The 18,311-nt window shown below is 50.1% G+C and overlaps 1 protein-coding gene across 8 annotated transcripts in view; it reads left to right on the forward strand.

Annotated features, from left to right (window-relative positions):
- The window catches only part of P4HA2 (prolyl 4-hydroxylase subunit alpha 2), a 39,608-nt gene extending 22,060 nt beyond the window's left edge, over positions 1-17,548 (forward strand). For 6 of the 8 annotated variants that reach the window (XM_036313711.1, XM_036313714.1, XM_036313709.1 and 3 more), the window contains 9 exons: positions 540-733; positions 1,478-1,654; positions 6,583-6,653; positions 6,875-6,974; positions 11,054-11,107; positions 11,891-11,956; positions 14,132-14,200; positions 14,611-14,707; positions 17,084-17,548. In XM_036313711.1, the coding sequence (XP_036169604.1) occupies positions 540-733; positions 1,478-1,654; positions 6,583-6,653; positions 6,875-6,974; positions 11,054-11,107; positions 11,891-11,956; positions 14,132-14,200; positions 14,611-14,707; positions 17,084-17,154 (899 nt within the window). In that variant the 3' untranslated portion in view covers positions 17,155-17,548. Of the gene's footprint in view, positions 1-539; positions 734-1,477; positions 1,655-6,582; positions 6,654-6,874; positions 6,975-11,053; positions 11,108-11,781; positions 11,842-11,890; positions 11,957-14,131; positions 14,201-14,610; positions 14,708-17,083 lie in introns of all 8 variants that reach the window. The other 2 variants (XM_036313717.1, XM_036313716.1) reach the window with 2 other exon arrangements.
- Positions 17,549-18,311: the final 763 nt, after the last annotated feature.

Raw genomic sequence — 18,311 nt, forward strand, 5'->3', positions numbered from 1 at the left:
CAGGGAGTCAGGAGACCTTTGGGCTTCAGTTTCCTCATCCAAGGAGGGGCACAGTAATCCTGCCAAGCGTGCTCCTCGTGTTGTGAGGCCCACAAGCTGAAGCTGTGGCAGTGTCACGTAGCTGTTCTTTTTGCCAGTATTTCAGCCTGCCTTCTAGCTGTGGCCAGCATGTGATGTGGTCACCAGGGATGGGTGCGCTCTAGGGGACAAATGTCAATGGCACACAGCCAGGTCGGGAGAGGAGGCAGGACTCTGGACCTGTGTCCTTGGGACCTCCTGGGCGGCCTGAGAAGACAGCCGCCTCAGTGGCCAGCCAAGTGTGCCCCCTTTGTTGCTTCTATCTCGTCACTGACCAGAGCAGAGAGAACATGTGTTGGATTTTCTGCTCTGACTCGCGAACCCTGATGAGGTGCTGTGGAAGGCAGGATGCTGCATGCGAGTGAGCTGCTGGGAGAGAAACTGCTTATAGAATAATTTCTCTAAATGACCTAACAGATGTTTGTGGTTTCCTTTTCCTTCTTGTTCTTTGCCTTTTCTAGACCCGAGCCATGAACGAGCTGGAGGGAATCTGCGTTACTTTGAACAGTTGCTGGAGGAAGAAAGAGGAAAAATGGGATCAAATCAGACAGAAGCTGGACAAGCGCCCCAGGACAGCATCTACGAGAGGCCTGCGGACTACCTGCCCGAGAGGGACGTCTACGAGAGCCTCTGTCGTGGGGAGGGCGTCAAACTGGTGAGACATGTGGGTGGGCCAGCGGCCCAGGCCGTGGACCGGGCTTTGGCTCTGGACGGGCAGATTTGGGGAGGAAGTTTCTCTGTGAGTTATTTCTCAGCATCTTCCCTAGTTCTTTGTAGTATCTGCTGAGGGTGACGTGTGGACGTTCTTTGAGATATAGGACAGGAGACTCTCCCCTCACATCTCAGGTAGATTTTCAATCCTCTAAGTTATTGCTGAGCTCCCCTCCCCACCCCAACCTGCCCAGTTTCTGTTGGGAAAAACCCTGCATGTGGACATTACTCAGTTCCCAAGGGAAGTCCTGGTCTCTGTAGTAGAGATAGGACAGTTGCTGGAACTCAGCAGTTGCTGGAATTTGGTGTCGGGTATCACCAGCCTTGAGAGCCCTGGGATCCCAGTGCGTCCTTAGGGAGGCTCAGGTGTGGGCACTCTCGGCCTTTTCCTGGCCTGACTGCCTCGCTCCCCCCGGCCCTTCCTCCTGGAAAGGCTCCCCCCTGCCCCAGCCCTTTAAACCTACTCACATCTCTGTGAAAAAGGTCAAGGGTCACCCTCTGCCACAGACCTTGGGAAAGAAGAAACATTGCCTGATGTTTGGGGCATCATTTTATGCCCATCAAGCTGAGGTGGGGTGGGAGGGAGCCGCTGCTGGACACAGGGTGTGAGACCAGTGTCTGCAGCCAGCCAGCCTGGGGCAGGGCTTAGGACTCACTCAGCTCAGGGCTGTTGCTCTGTGCTCCCCAGACACCCAAGAGGCAGAAGAGGCTTTTCTGTAGGTACCACGATGGCAACAGGACGCCACAGCTGCTCATCGCCCCCTTCAAAGAGGAGGACGAGTGGGACAGCCCGCACATCGTCAGGTACTACGACGTCATGTCTGATGAGGAAATCCAGAGGATCAAGGAGATCGCAAAACCCAAAGTAGGTGTCTCTGCAGGTCCTTCTTGGGTCCTGGTACCGTGGGGCCGTTTGTCGCTTAGCCCGCTAGCCTTGGCCAGTGTCCAGCATGAGTCCGCTGTGGGGGTGCTGAGGTGCTGAGAACTCGGTGTGACCTTGTGGGTCTCTGGGTCCAGTGGGGAAGAATATTGAGGAGCCGATGTGGACAGCCAGGTCAGCTGAGCAGAGCACAGCTGCTAGGATAGAAGGGCACACGGGGCAGGGCAGGCACACCGTGAGAAGCGTCAGCTTACCTGCTGGGAGCTGGTGTGTGTGGGTGAGATTTTAGGAGGTGCTGCCGGGCTGGGGCCTGCGGAGCTCCTGATTGGGACTACTCCTGCACAGGGGGAGAGGGATCATTTTTACAATATCGAGTCTTCTCATCCAAGAGCCTTCTGGGTGACCTCATTGATTCATATCTCTTACCATTGTCTTCATAAAGCCCTGCATATTTCTTCTTACGTTTATTCCTCCGTAGTTTTCTTGCTAGTCACTTCGTTTTGTTTCTTCATTGTTATATTTTTACTGGTTGCATTGTTGTATTAGTTTGTGATTATATGCTAAACTGTTGATTGCATATTTCATAGTAAGAGCTAATATTGACCGAGTTCTTAAGTGTGGCAGGCCCTGTCCTAAGTGCTTAGGTCTGTTAAGCAGGCTGTGTCCTTATGTTCCTCTTGCCCACGTGGAAACAGACTTGTGCAGGTCACAGCGTGTCACTGAACTTATTTCTTATTCCTCTTTTGGTTTTCAGCTGATTCTCTTGGGTTGTTCAGATAGTAGCATCACCTGCAACAGAAAAATGTTGTCTTCTTCTTAATATTTATAGTTCTTTTGTTTTCAATGCCTTAGTGAGCTGCCCAGAGCTTTTGGAGCACTGAAATAAGAGGCATCCTTGTCTTGTAACTAACTGAAGATTCTTCTGGTATTTCACTGCTAAGTATGCAGTTGGCTGTTAGTTTTGTATATATGTCATCATATTATAAAGTTACTTTTCTATTTCTAGTTCATAAGAGATTTGCTTCCATTTGACATCTTTCAAAGAGAACTGCTTGCTGCCATATCCCCACCACTCCCCTGTCACTGGTCAGGAGGAGGGAGGACTCAGCTGGACCTACTGCTGCTCTGCTCCTAATAGAATTGTAGTGGCCAAGAGGAAGCCTAGGTTCCTGTCCCGCGCCCTGGACCTCATGTTGAGTGACCTTGATTTGGGGGTACTAGCGTCAGTTGTATCATAGATGTGGCCAAGGGAGGGTCTAGCCCAGGGGTCCTCAAACGTTTTAAACAGGGGGCCAGTTCACTGGTCCCTCAGACCGTTGGAGGGCCGGACTATAGTTTAAAAAAAAACCACTATGAACAAATTCCTATGCACACTGCACATATCTTATTTTGAAGTAAGAAAACAAAACGGGAACAAATACAATATTTGTATTTGCATGTGGCCCGCAGGGCCGTAGTTTGAGGACCCCTGGTCTAGCCAGTATGCGTGGAGAATGGGGACCTCCCCCCTCCCACTTTGCACTCCCCGCATCAGCTCCAAAGCCCTCCAAGGAAGTAAAACACTTTCCTGTGTCAGAATCTCCTGAGAAATTCCTCACATGTTCCTTAGACCCAGGCAGTGAAACACTTCTGTGTGTGTGTGTGTGTATGTAACGGGGTGCACGCATGCATGTGTGTGGCAGGGGCAGTGGAGGGGATGTTGAGAAAACTTGTCTTTGAACAGAAGCCATGTGAAGAGCCAAACACGCTGACCTCTCCTTTTCCGGAGCCTGTGGGGGACAGATGCTGTGCTGGCTTTGAAGTGGGGCCGGCGAGCTTAACTTGGCCGGTGGGGAATGCTTGGCAGCTGCCTGGGAGTCCCCAGCCTGTTTTCAAAATAGCCCTGTCTGTCCTCGGGAGCAGAGCACAGCTGCCCAGGTCTCTGTGGGTGTCAGGCCAGCAGTGAGGCTCCGATGCTTGGATGGGGTCTAGCTGCCCCCACAGTTGTCATCAGGGAGGAGCCGTAGGCAGACGCTCAGGAAAGCCCTCCGTCCGGGTGCTCTGGTTGTCCTACCAGAACATGCTAGGGCAGCATAGCGTCCAGGTTGGTTGATTGCACCTCCTGACCACCTCTGGGCCATCTGCTCCTCTCCATCCCTTCTGCTACCCCTGCCCAGACTACCATCATCTCTTGCCCTCACTTCTGCCTTGACTTCCCCACTGGCCTCCTTGTTCCCACTGTGTTCCTCCTCAACTTTCCTCGAGGTGTCCACAGGGATCCTTCTTACATTCAGACTATGAGTGTCCTACCCTGTATAAAAGCCTTCCCTGTTTCTTATTTGCCACAAGGTCACATCTAGACTCAGCCCCCCACGACTCCCCCCCCCAACACACTTGCCTCTGTAGCCTATTCTCTTCTCTTATGTCTAACTTATCACCCACAGACATAGAGCCACACCCATTTTCATCCCTGGCCCTCTGCATTGCCGTTCCTTCCTTCTTCCTGTGATGCTCCACCACTTGGCTAACTCCTGCTTACCCTTCAAGTCTCAGCTACACAATCCCCTCCTGCAGGAAACCATTCTTGACCCTGCAGACTGGGCTCCCACTGACATTAAGCACCCCCCCCCCCCCCAGCTCTTCCCGTGCTGTGCTGCACTTACCCAGCTAGTGTTCTGCCTTCCTCACTTGACTGAGTTGCATGAGGGCAGGGGCCACGTGTTAGTCACCCAGCATAGTGCCAAGCATGCAGTAGGCACTCATTAGGTGTTTATGGAGATGAAGGGGAAGTGCTGTTGGGGTGGGATATCTGGGTCTGTGTTCCCACCCGTGTGAGTTCGTTAGGACAGTCTACAGCTGAAGCACTGGGGGCTGGCTCTCGGCAGCAGGTCCTTCCTGGGAGTCTATCGCTGCACCTTCTGCCGGGGCTCTTGTTCCAGCATCTAGAAGGGTTCAGGAATCTGGAGAAGGCTGTGCGTAGATTAAATAGGAGTCCAGAGACGAAAGATAATTTTGAAAGGCATTTGGGGGTCAGAGGAGCTTAGCTAAAGGGAAACTAAGATCTAAGTTTTTCTCATCGCAGGACCCCATGCCTTTTATTAACACAATTTGTCCTGAGGCGAGGCAGAGAAATATACTTCAAAGGGTATACACAAGCATTGTCAGAACGGGGGAATTAGCCTACGGCTGTTCAGGTGTTTGGCCAGTAGGAGGCAATAACATGTAGATTAAGATGCCTGAGCTGATCTGGCAGCAAACAGTCAATTTAATATATCCTATTCAGGCTTGGGGAAATGCCCTCAGCCATTCCCAACAGGTGACTACATGTATGACTCAGCCCTTGTTGAGCCCCCAAGTTCCATAAACCTTGTGATGAAACTCTTGCAATTATGACATGCTAGAATTGGCTTCTGTCACCTGTCTATGGAGACTGGGGAGAGATGAGGTAGGTGAGGGCTGTGCGTGTGTGTGGCGTGTACATGTGTGCATGTGAGGTGTATGTGTGAGGTGGCTGCTTCCAGGCAGCAGTTCACTTATGTCCCAATTCTATCATCTGACCTTTTGAGACTTTACCTAAGGGGGTGGGATCCGTGCCGCCTGCATGTGCTCCTGCAGCAGTGGGAGCCAGTGTAAGCTGGGGCAGCAAGAGACTGTTTAGGTAGGTTTGGCAGAGGAGACCACTGAGGTTCAGCAGGACTGTGGGCTTGACCAGGTTGAGAGGAGCAGGTAAGGCTGATGTTGTGCCCAGATTTCAAGATTCCCAAGGGCCCACCAGGGAGCCAGCGAGTCCCATGCAAAAGCAAAGAGTCATTTATTTCAAACCTAGGTCTGGCTCCCCTGCCCCCCTTACTGGCACAGCAGCAGGTGGCAGAGAAAGACCGAAGCCTGATGGGATGGGGGGTGTTATAGGAGGGTGGAGTAAGGGCAGGAGAGGGGACTGTGGGCCCTGCCGATTGGCCAGGCGCATCGGTGTCTCATTACACAGGATATGGTCATAGTGATGGCGTGTACTTCCCTTGATTATCATTGGCTAGTCCAGAGAAATCCTGGGTGTGGCCAGCAGCGTCCTGGGCCTCCGGGAAGAAGCCCCCGCCGAGCACATGGCTCTGCCCAAAAATGGAGGACCCAGGGCAAGATGGAGGCCGCAATCTTTGCCCCTTGATAGGTGTCCCTCCCTGAAGGCCGCAGGCTGCTCCCCAGCACCCAGGAGCCCGGGGCGCCGTTCCCCTGCTGGAGGGGGCTCATGCCGCCCCTGCTCCCCCAGAGCCCCAGGCCTGCCCCCTCTCCGCAGCCCTCGGCCTTCCCGGGCTGGAAACCGGGGGGGGGGGGGGGGGGGGGGGGGGGGCGGCCAACCCAGCGCCGGTGCCGGTGCGGTGCCGGGAGCCGGTGCCGGGAGCCGGGCGGGGGGGTGGGGTGGGGGTGGGGGCGGGGACGGGCTGGTGGGAGCCCGCCTCGGGGAATGCCGGACCGACCGTGGGGAGCGCTGGGCATCAGGGCCTCTAGGTTGAGGTCTCGCCCTTTCAGCTGAGACGCAGGGATGCTGGCATAGTCTGAATGGCAGGAGCAGCCACGTGCAGGCTGTGCTCAGGCAAGGGTGGTACAGGGGCCTGGTGAAAAAGGGGGTTGTCTGGGAAGATGGATGGATGGACAGGCCGACTCCATAGGCGTAACTGCAGACAGCACCGACCTGGGTGAAAACAAGAGTGGGTGGGGACTGAGCAGGGCAGTGGCCAGGGTCTGACAGCAGAGCAGAAATGTGGAAGCTCCAGACTTCTGCACTGGCCTGGCTTGCGGGATCATGGGGACCTCAGCTAGAGCCATTGCCTGCGAAGCTTCTTCCCTCACTGGCCTGACTGGCAGATCTGGTCCCAGTCTCCCCAGGAGAACACTCAAGGCAAAGAAGGATAAATCTGTCCTCTCTTCCTGCCTTCCAGCTTGCACGAGCCACTGTTCGTGATCCCAAGACAGGCGTCCTCACTGTTGCCAGCTACAGGGTTTCCAAAAGGTCAGCAAAGGTGATGGTGGCAGGGTGACTGTTCAAGCCCCACCTCCAGGGCCTCCCAGGCCCTACCCAGGGATTCCTTGAGGGAGGGTGGCTTGGCTTGTCCTACCTGTCCAACCCCTCCCCGCGTAGAGCACTCACCCATGCTGCCTCTGGGGAGAGAGTGCAGGACCTCACCTAAGCCTGTCTTCCCTTCCTCTCTTTCTCGCCCTCTTTTGCCTTAGCTCCTGGCTGGAGGAGGACGATGATCCCGTTGTGGCTCGAGTGAACCGTCGGATGCAGCACATCACAGGGCTAACAGTAAAGACTGCAGAATTGTTGCAGGTATGGCGGGTCCCTGGATTGGGTGGGGGTATTCCTGGATACATGGGCTCCCAAGGTGCCCAGGGCCAGGCTTAGGGAGGCCTGTCCAATAAACTGTATGACTGCAGAATGCTGTGAATATGGAGTGACATCACATGGGAAAGCCAGAATTAAGCATGCCTGCGGCATTCAACAGTTAACATTCAGCAAATATCGATTATCGTCTATGTGACTGGGAGCTAGAGGCCAGTGGTGTCTTCTCAAATACAGAATGGTGGCCATTCATGTCTTCTCAAATACAGAAGCTGAAACCCTGAGTTGTCCCAGGGACACCTCTAAGAGAGCTATGAATACCTTCAGAGGGCATGGTACTGAGTCCCAGTCAAAGGTCCTTGGAGGTAACGTGTTCTGTGGGGTATTGATAGAAGCGAGCGGCCCGGACCAGTTGGCTGGTGAAGGTGGAGTGCTTTTCTCTAAGTGCCCGCTGTGGAGCCCTGGCTCCCTGCCCATTGCCACGGTGATTGTGAAGACACGTGGCAGCACTGTGCTGGGAAGTTTTGGGTGAAGCTCCTAATAATGAAACCTCAGTCTACTGAGTTCAAGTCAGCACTGGCCATCTCCGGAACATCGGAACCTGTGGGTGCTGTTGTGTAGTGATGGCCTGAGACACTGTCAGAGAAATTTCACTGGCATTTTTCTCGAATCCCCTGGATCTGTTTGGCCAGAGCTTCTACATGTTTAAGGATCTCACTCTTTACCTGTAGGCTTGACATTAGGGTCTGGTCAGCCAGAGAGTTTATTAGACTATTTAACTGAAAATCGTTTGGAAAAGATTCTCTGAACTTGTGCCTGGACACACCCAAGCAAATTCATTCATATTCTCTCTCTCTCTCTCTCTCTCTCTCTCAGCAATTAGAAAAACAAATTTGAAGGTCATCTTCATGGATATGTGTGAAATCAACTGCAGTTTTTAAAAATATGTATATTTTTATTGATTTTAGAGAGGAAAGGGGGGGGATCAATGTGAGAGAGAAACATCGATCAGTTGCCTCCCATACACACCCTGACTGGAGACCGAACACACAACCTGGGCATGTGCCCTGACAGGGAATTGAACTGTCAGCCTTTTGGCGTACAGGGCGACACAATCAGCTCAACCACCAGCCAGGGCGAGGCACCATGTTTGTTTGCTTTGTCTTTTCGTGCTGTCTTGGCACTTCCATTGCCAGCCAGCAGTGTTTCAAGCTTTGACCCTACATGGTCTGGGGGACAGGAACCTGCCTTCAGCATCTGTCTCTAAGTGCTTATTCCACGGGGACCACTTGCAGTGTCATACATGCACGCAGGGTCCTTGTGGAATGCTGCAGGCTTCTGGAAAGGAACTGGTTCCTCTTCTACTTGTTGACACTTTTTCAGCTGTAGTTGATGTGTCTTCACTACAGCTGAAGTGAAGCGGTTTTGTTGTGAATTGGATGAGGGCCCAATGGAGGAAGAGAGGCTACGCTGCTAGAATTCTCTGCGATTGAAGACACTTCTAACTCAACATCTCAGCCTCACCAAAAAAGGGATTTCTAACTAAAAAAAAAAAATGATTTCAGAAAGGAAGGGAGAGGGAGAGAGAGATAGATACATCAGCGATGAGAGAGAATCATTGATCGGCTGCCTCCTGTACACTCCACACGGAGGACTGAGCCTGCAACCCAGGCATGTGCCCTGACCGGGAATTGAACCGTGACCTCCTGATTCATAAGTTGACGTTCAACCACTGAGCCATGCCTGCTGGGCTCTAACTTTATTTTTTTGTGTGTGTCTTCACTCTGATCTCTGCATCATAAAAACCCTGATCTTTCAAATGACTAACTCTCTAAAGCAGTGGTTCTCAACCTTCTGGCCCTTTAAATACAGTTCCTCATGTTGTGACTCAACCATAAAATTATTTTCGTTGCTACTTCATAACTGTAATGTTGCTACTGTTATGAATCGTAATGTAAATACAGTGGGGCCTTGACTTATGAGTGTCCTGACTAACGAGTTTTTTGAGATAACAAGCTGTCTCTCAGCCAATTTTTTGCTTTGAGTTGCAAGCTAAAATTCGGGTTACAAGCCAGCTTCAGATACCCCACCGCTAGTTGGCGCAGCGAATGTCACAGTGAACGCCACAACATCAGCCCAGCATCACGTGTCTCACTCGTTCACAATTGATTTGACATACGAGTAATTTAAGTTACGAGCTCCATCACGGAACGAATTAAACTCGTAAGTCAAGACCCCACTGTATCTGATATGCAGGATGGTCTTAGGCTACCCCTGTGAAAGGGTCATTCAACCGCCAAAGGGGTCGCGACCCACAGGTTGAGAATCGCTGCTCTAAAGGTTCAAATGAATACCTCCTCACAGGAATCAGTTTTGATGTGCAGTTGCTTGTTATTAAAGGTACGTGTCTGGGGACCAGAGTTTGACCAGACCATGAATCTGATTGCGGCAAATCCAGAAGTTTCCATGACACTTGCACTATTTGGGAACAGTATTAGATAGTGTAGGGACAGTGGCTGCAGCACCATGATCAAATGTGGTTCCCCAACTGTTAAAAGATAAGCCGGCCAGAGCAATGCAGCTTCTCTCACTCCCTGGGATCCGAACATGTATGCACTCCACCCAATAAGGGGGAGTGTTGGAAAATACAGTCTGCTCTGCAGCTCCAGCAACAAGCAGTGGTGGGATTTTCCCCCATGCAGTGGCACGGTGATCACAGTCATGTTTAAAATTTTCTCCTAAGGTCTCGATTAGAGTGGATCCACAGAAAAAGCATGTATACTGTCACTTCAGCAACTGCTCTAGCATTTCCCTCCTTAGAGGCACCTCTAGCCTTCCAGCCACCTGTTGACCCAGGCCTCCTGACCAACAACCGGGTGCTCAGGTATTTAGACTATGGGGATCTTGAAGGCTGAAGCAGTGGGTGACAGCATTTTTTCATCCCCTGATTCTTCATATCAAAGTTTTTATTTTTGTGTCGACCGAAAATCATGCTGCCCAAATTCTGCACTTCATTCCATTAGACAGATATTGTTTATGCTCCAAAAGGAGGATTCTCTCTTGTAAAGTCCACCCTCCCAGCCCTCCCCTGGGTCTAAGGGCCTCCGTTGTTGCTAACTAGGCAGCATTTTCCACCTGACGGTTGAAATCGCCGAGAATACACTAAAAGTACCAATTTTCTGAGGACTAATAACTGAGCCCACAGGCTTTTCGGGTTTCAGTAAGACACAGTAGCCAAGTGTTCCCAGAAGGACTTTGATGGTGCCACTTGATTGACCAACTTTCATACTGAATATATCTCCTGAAGCCAAAATAACTGTCGTGATTTAGGACTTACATTGTGCTGATAAACTATTCACAAAGGCCTTTACTGTTTCTCATCCCAGTAACGACACCCAGTGGTTGCTGAGCGAGGTGGCTCAGGTCCTGTTCCAGGCCCAGGCTCCTGCAGGGGGCACCGAGGTCGGGCAGCAGCTCTGGCCACCTGCAGCTGGCCGCCCACGTGCTGCTGCTTCACTTGGAGGCAGAGTACTCCATGCAGCGGACAGCTGCGGGATGGAGGAATATGCCCCTCCATGGGCATGGTGACAGACGTGGCAGGAGCAGTGCCAGGCACTGAGAAGCTCCCAAACTAGTATTGAAAAAAGAAATCCCAGTCTTGAGTTTGTTGTTGGCTTTCCTCTGAATTACCTTCTCATTATCTCCCAAACAGGGCTTGGGCCGGGGCCTGTCTCAAGGGCTCCCTCTGCTGTCATCTGCGTGTCCCTGCAGGGCAGGAGCTTCTCCATAGTGGCCACATGCAGGTGGCTCATGTTCTCTTTGGGAAACCACATTTGTGCTGCAGCCTTACTCTCCCTCTAGCCGTAGACATGTTTGCAGCCTTTGCTCTGCCTGTGCTGGCCGGGCATTGTTACCTTCTACCTTAGAGGGGCTGATCTTGGGGGTTCTGGTTTTGGGGGTTCAGGTAGTTCTAGTTGTTACCTGGGAAGATAGTACCCCTGGGGACATGGGCTGTTTTGGGGCTGTTCATGTTGCTGACGAGGCCCAACGTTGTTATTTCCCACCAGGTTGCTAATTACGGAATGGGAGGACAGTACGAGCCACACTTTGACTTCTCTAGGGTAAGGCCCAACTCACCGGTGCTTTCAGAGGGACCTGTTCCAGCTGGTTTGAGAAAGCTGGGGCTTCTAGAAGCACTTCAGCCTCCGCATCAGGCTCCCCCCGCCTCACCAGGGCCAACTCTTTGTTATTGGAGAAGCCCAAGTCGGGAACCAGGGGCCTGCAGAGCCCAGTGCAGCCTGGCTGCTTCCCCTGGGATGTGGGGAGTGTTCTTCCTGCCCATCCCTGTCATTCTCTGCCCTGACTGTCCAGCAGAGGACCTCACCAGGTCTCTGCGAAAGCTGATCCTGCCCCCTCCCCCGTGCCCTCCCAGAGTTTACCTGGCAGCCTTGGCCCATGGTCTAGGGAAGGGTCCTCAAACTTTTTAAACAGGGGGCCAGTTCACTGTCCCTCAGACCATTGGAGGGCTGGACTATAGTTTAAAAAAAACTATGAACAAATTCCTATGCACACTGCACATATCTTATTTTGAAGTAAAAAAACAAAACGGGAACAAATACAATATTTGTATTTGCATGTGGCCCGCGGGCCGTAGTTTGAGGACCCCTGGTCTAGGGCTAGGCTGATGGGTGGAACACACACTTATTACCTTCCCCGACCCTTTTGGCCCCACTGGGGGACGGGGTGGTGGGTGAAGTCAGTTGCAAACTTGGGTGAAAGTTGTTGTTTGTTGCAGCGACCTTTTGACAGCGGCCTCAAAACAGAGGGGAATAGGTTAGCGACGTTTCTTAACTATGTAAGTATCGGGTCCAGGCCCGCCTGTTTACTCTCACTTAATTTTATAGAACGATGAGCAAGATGTTTTCAAGCATTTAGGGACGGGGAACCGTGTGGCCACATTCTTAAACTACGTGAGTATGATGTGTGTGGTGTGTGAGCCTTAAGAGGAGTCTGGGTCCAAAAAGCTCTTATATCCACTCCTGTCAGGGCTGATACCACCAGCGTTGCTCAGTGGCTGGGCCCATCTTGGCTGGAGTAGAGAGTTGGCCTTTGTTTATCTATAGGCAACCCCTGACCCCCAGGACCTTCACATCCCTGGCTTCTTTTTTGTTTGTTTGTTAATCCTCGCCTGAGGATATTTTTCCATTGATTTTTGGAGAGAGTGGAAGAGAGAGGGAAAGACAGAGAGAAACATCAATGTGAGAGAAACACATCGATTGGTTGCCTCCTGCATGAGCTCCAGCCAGGGCCCAGGGCAGGGAGGAGCCTGCAACCAAGATACGTGCTCTTGACCGGAATCGAACCCGGGACCCTTTGGTCCGCAGGCCAACGCTCTATCCACTGAGCCAAACTGGCTAGGGCCCTGGCTCCTTTTCGATGGGCCCAGTGCTAGTCTGGAATTTTGGGGTGGGTGCCCCAAAAGTTCCCTCCTTGGCAGCAGAGTGAGGAAGTCGCCGTGAAGTGCTTAGATGAAAGCTGCCTTTGTTTCCCCAAACTTGGTGTCCTGTCTCCCACAGGCTACTTGCGCTCCAGCCTCAGGCCATTGGGTTTTCCTCACATGAGCAACAGTTTCCAGCCCCCTCTGCTGAGAGGGCTGGCCCTAACGAGGCATAGAAGCTGCCAAGAAATTAAGAGATAGATGCCTGTGTCCGTATTTCCCTCTGGTTTCTCATTTACATTTTTATTGTGTGGCTTTTATGTGCTGGGGACTGCCATGAACACGCTGGTGGGCAGGACATATGTGGTCTCTCTTGTAAGGCTGACGGTCTAATACAAGGCTTACTTTAAACAGAGGAGAGGTCATTGTTTCATTGCCATGGTGACAAGTGCTTTGAAGACAGTAGCTCAGAGGGTTGGTGCTCAGAGAAGGCCTCCCTTGGGAAGTAACATGTCAATATTGAGACTTGAAGGTTGAGTGGAAAATAGTTGGCGGAACTTGGTTCCTGGCAGAGGAGAGAGTGTGTGGAGACCTGGAGGAGGGAAGGAGCGTGGGATGTTGGAAAAATAGAAAAAGGCTGGTGGCTTGGAGGCATGAATTGATAGTGGCTAGAGGGAGAGGCTGGTGAGACTGACAGGGACTTCGGGTTCTAGAGAAGAGTCTGGATTGGAGCCCCAGGGCTGTGACCATCAGGGGTTTTCATGTTATTCATTTCCCCTGTCTGTCAAGTGCCCTTCAGTCTGTCTGGTATGTGTCCTGTGGAAATATTTATTAGCTGCAAATGCTGTTACATTATGAGCAAAAACTTGAAGTGAGAGAGCCAGACGAGAAAGAAGTGGTGCTTTGGGCGTGAGTCGAGGCACACGTTGTGGGCATGAGTGCAGCCTCCCTTCCATGGAATTTGTGTTCTGGTTAGTTTGCGGTCTCACCATGGGAGAAAGCAGGGCCTCTCCCTACTGTCCCACCCAGAGGCCCAGGGAAGGCGCGTGTCTAACTAGAGCAAGTTTTAGAGGCCACAGTGGGGACCACAGATGGTGTTGGAAGCATCAGGGAGCTCCTGGTCAGGGTAGCTCATGGGTATAGTGGCTTAGGCAAGGCCCAGGCCTAATGGGGATGCAAGGAGTGGAGGTCAGGCAGGCATTTTTCTGAGATCTAGATTGTTACCCTCTGAGGACAGCTGGGATGTGAGTCTCCCCTACAGCTCTTGCGTGCCCATGGCATTGAGACTGTCCTGATGAACTGTACAGATTAAGCCAGTGGTTCTCAACCTTCTGGCCCTTTAAATACAGTTCCTCGTGTTGTGACCCAACCATAAAATTATTTTCGTTGCTACTTCATAACTGTAATGTTGCTACTGTTATGAATCGTAATGTAAATATCTGATATGCAGGATGGTCTTAGGTGACCCCTGTGAAAGGGTCGTTCGGCCGCCAAAGGGGTCGCGACCCACAGGTTGAGAACCGCTGGATTAAGCAGTGTTTAGGGAAAAGCTTTTCTTAGCTGAAGGGCTGGCTGTGGAGCAGAGCCTCCAAGCCCTGTTGCTCATGTCCAGAGGAGGCTGATCTGCACACCTCGTCATGTCCTTCGTGGCTCAGTTGCTCTGAAATCCTTGGGTAGAAGGGCCAACCTCTATGCCTTGTATTCCCAGATGAGCGATGTAGAAGCTGGTGGTGCCACCGTCTTTCCTGATCTGGGGGCTGCAATTTGGCCTAAGAAGGTAAGTTCTGGTTCTTGTGGCTCTGATGTCGAAGCCGGGCTTTATGTTCCTCAGTCCCGTTCCCTGGCCTGCTTGACTCTCACTGGGAGGGGCCTTAGCCCCTTCTTGCCTAACTCTGACCTTGTGGCCTCAGCTTCCATCTGGGGAGAAGGGATAGGGAGGGAGGTCCCTTAGGGGCAGATAGGTTTGCAGGCACCCACCCCCCCACCCCTTCCTCCCTGCCCTCCCCCCTGTGAAGGGTAGGTGCTTTCTGGGGAACTTTTCTCTCGTTGGAGTCCCAGAGCCCTGTCTCCCTGTACACGGGAAAGAGAGGGTGTGTCTGCTCAGGGAGGGGCTTTGGGGTGCTCAGAGTCAGGTTCTCCAGCCCAGTCTCTAAGGATGTTGTCTGATAGGCTGTTTCTTTTTCCCAGGGCACAGCAGTATTCTGGTACAACCTCTTGCGGAGTGGGGAAGGTGACTACCGAACGAGACACGCAGCTTGCCCCGTGCTTGTGGGCTGCAAGTGGGGTGAGTGGCTTAAGGAGTGGTGCTGGCCTTGGTGGCCTTGGCGGGCTTTAGTGGTCATCCTTAGACTCTGAGCTGGGAGACAACTGCTGCCAGAGTTTCACAAAGCCATACTGTCCGCCTTTTGAGTTTTCTCCCCGCCATTATATCAAGAGTATATTAGGGGAACTTACAATACAAGGCATGTCTTGGGCAGAAAGAAGCAGGAGCCAGGGTGTGTGGTTGGGTTTTTTTTTGTTAGTTTGTTTTTTGTTTTTTTGTTTGTTTGTTTTTTAATCCTGCTGATAGTCCCTCCCAACCATTCAGCTGGGTTTGTGCCAAGACAACTATTTGAGGCCACTCTCAGAGATGCCAAGAGAGCTGAGCGAGCTCTGATAAAGAATAGCTAGACAAGCATCAGAGGTCCAGGATGGCGCCCCAGAGCGATGGACTCTGGCAAGGGTTCAGAGGGGGCCCTGGGGGACAACTGGAATCAAAGTGGGGAAGGGGTGTCCCAGGCAAGCAAGGCATGCAGGACAAGGCACAGGCTAAAACCAGCACCAAAGGTGTGGGAACTTGCTTCCTTTGTCACTTGGATAAGGGGAGGCCTATGGCACAGGGACCAAGAGATGAGGCTGGAGGCTGGGACCAAACCGCAGAGGCTGAAGCTTGAGCAAGCAGCTGTGGTGAGCCATGGAGAGGCTTGAACCAGCGTGTGACAGGAAGTGATCAGAAAGAGATGAGTTTATAGCCTTCCTGGGGAGTTTTGGAGATAATGACAGGTTCACAGAAAATTGAGCAAATGAAAATGAAAATCGAGGCAATTGCTGACCAGGGGGGAAAAAGTTGCACAAGAAAGGAAATATATGCCCTAACCGGTTTGGCTCAGTGGATACAGCGTCAGCCTGCAGACTCAAGGGTCCCAAGTTCGATTCTGGTCAAGGGCATGTACCTTGGCTGCGGGCACATCCCCAGTAGGGAGTGTGCAGGAGGCAGCTGATTGATGTTTCTCTCTCATCGATGTTTCTAACTCTCTATCCCTCTCCCTTCCTCTCTGTAAAAAATCAATAAAATATATTTAAAAAAGAAAAAAAAAAAAGAAAGGAAATATAAGTATAATCTATTAGGTGGCTCATGTGTGAGCAATATTTACATGATATAACAATGTAAATACTGAATATTAATGTAACTAAAACCTGTGATTTAATTATATTAAGTATATAGGAGGTAATAAGTATGTGTTTTAGAGGTAATATAAAAGAATTCTAAAATTGAAAGTCAAGAAATAGCACTGTAAGCATATTATTTAGAAGAATGAGGATAAATATCAGAAGACAAGTAAAGAAGTTGAATGTCTAATGGAAGGGGGGATTAGTAGTGGGAAGGGGTAGGAAGGAGATTGCTGTTTATCATTATAAGCTTTGTAGACAACTTGATTTTTAAAAAATATATTTTTACTGATTTCAGAGAGGGAGAGAAAGAGAAAACATCAATGATGAGAGAAGATCATTGATCGGTTGCCTCCTGCACGTCCCCTACTGGAAATTGAGTTTGCAACCTGGGCATGTGCCCTGACCAGGTATCGAACAATGACCTCCTGGTTCATAGGTCGATGCTCAACCACTGAGCCACAACCGCTGGGCAATAATTTGATTTTTTAAAACCAAGTACCTGTATTACCTTACGTTAACATATTTAAAATGCTCTACGTATTCTGTAGTGCATTGGAGTAAGTTTGTTGTATTCACTGTGAAAGAAAGAGACTGTGTTGAGAAATGAAATCATGGTTCATGCGAATTTGAGACACAGCTTTAGCTGACCGCGTGGCTATGCACAGCACACATATGGGATCTGCTGGCACACAGCTCCTGAGGTTGACATCCAGGCCCTCCACCATCTTGACATGCTTCCTCTCCCTGTTCTCCTACCTCTCAGTTCCTACCCACCAATTTTCAATAATATCAAGTTGGCTGGGGTCCTTATCACACACCAGAGTGATTCAAACCTTGATGTCTTTCTCAGCTTGTTCTCACTTCCTGGACCCCCTTGATATAGGAACCATCATGGTCTGTCCATCTTCTTCCCTGGATAACTCCTATTCAGCTTCATGCCCAGCTCTGTGGTCTCCTTCCCTCATATGGTTAAATGCCCTTTGGCTCTGTTTCTATGGCAACCTTACACACATGTAACTTCTGTCACTGACAGACTTTTGTACAATGATCTGTTTATACATATGTCTTCCTCACTAGCTCCTGAGTAACTTGATACCTGAGACCATGTCATACATCTGAATCGCGGGTCCAGTGTAGGATTCATCCTGAAGGAGTCATTAATATGTGTGTGTGTGGGGGGGGCTGACCTAACCAATAGGATTGTAACATAGTTTTTATCTGTTCACAGTCTCCAATAAGTGGTTCCATGAACGAGGACAGGAGTTCTTGAGGCCATGTGGATCAACAGAAGTTGACTGACATCCTTTTCTGCCCATCCTCTTCCTGGTCCCACAGCCTTTTGTCTTCAAGTTCAACGTGACAAACACCTTTGTATGTTCCAGCCCCTGTCAGGCAGGTCTTTGGAGAAGTGAATGTCTGCTGGAGCAGACCAAGAGGATAGGGGAAAGTCCTGGGTGACCTCGGTCCCAGCCTTTCTGGTCACCCTGTGCCATCTCGGGTCAGAGTGGATGCAGCAGAGTCAGGCTGTCTGGCACCTAGCAAGGTGCCTTTGTACCTCAGATGCTTTAGGTGTGAGATGTTTCAGTGAACCAAAGTTCTGATACCTTGTTTACATGTTTGTTTTTATGCATTTCTATTAATGTGGCTTTAACCAAAAAAAAAAATAAAATGTCCCTGCCAGAAGCCTTAAAGAGCCTTATTTGGAGTATTTTTTAAGACATGGTAGCTTTTATCAAGTTCACTATTTCCTATGCCTCTCCTCTGTGGAGGTAGAATCTGGGTAATAAGTACTTTAGTGGCAAAACCCCGACCTTGAGTACTAGATCTGGTGTCAACACTTACATCTCCAAGTTTCAGTGTCCTTTCTCACCAGGAGTGAATGAGAGTTCTTGTTCTCCCAACCTTCTCCAATATCTGGTATTGTCAGACTTTTGAATTTTAGTCAGCTTGTTACTTGCATAGTATTAATTTTAACATGATTGTTAATGACACTGAACACCTTTTTTGTACGTTTATTAGTCCTTAGGTTTCTTTAAGTGTCTATTCACGTCTTTTTCTTAGTGATTCATAGGAATTTTTAATATATTATGGACACAAGCTCTTTGTTGGTTATATGTTTTGCAAATTATATATTTTTTTCTAGTTTGTCTTTTTATTCTTAGTTCTTTTGACGAATAGTTCTTAATTTTTATGTCAAATTATCAAGTTTTCCTTTTTGATTTATGCTTTTTATGTCTTGTTTAAGAAATTCTCCCATACCCTAAGATCATGAAAATATTTCCTGTATTCTTTTCTAAAAGCATTATAATGTTGTCCTTTTCATTTATGAATTTAATTCACCTGAGTTTTATTTTTGTATGTTGTATGAAGTACAGGGGTCTTCTTACAAAATTATTTTTGCATATTTTATTAGGATAGGATTGGCTTATGCTGAAGGAATAAAGTAACCCCTAAGT

This window comes from Myotis myotis, unplaced genomic scaffold (genome assembly GCF_014108235.1).
Source record: "Myotis myotis isolate mMyoMyo1 unplaced genomic scaffold, mMyoMyo1.p scaffold_m19_p_6, whole genome shotgun sequence".
Taxonomy (NCBI): domain Eukaryota; kingdom Metazoa; phylum Chordata; class Mammalia; order Chiroptera; family Vespertilionidae; genus Myotis; species Myotis myotis.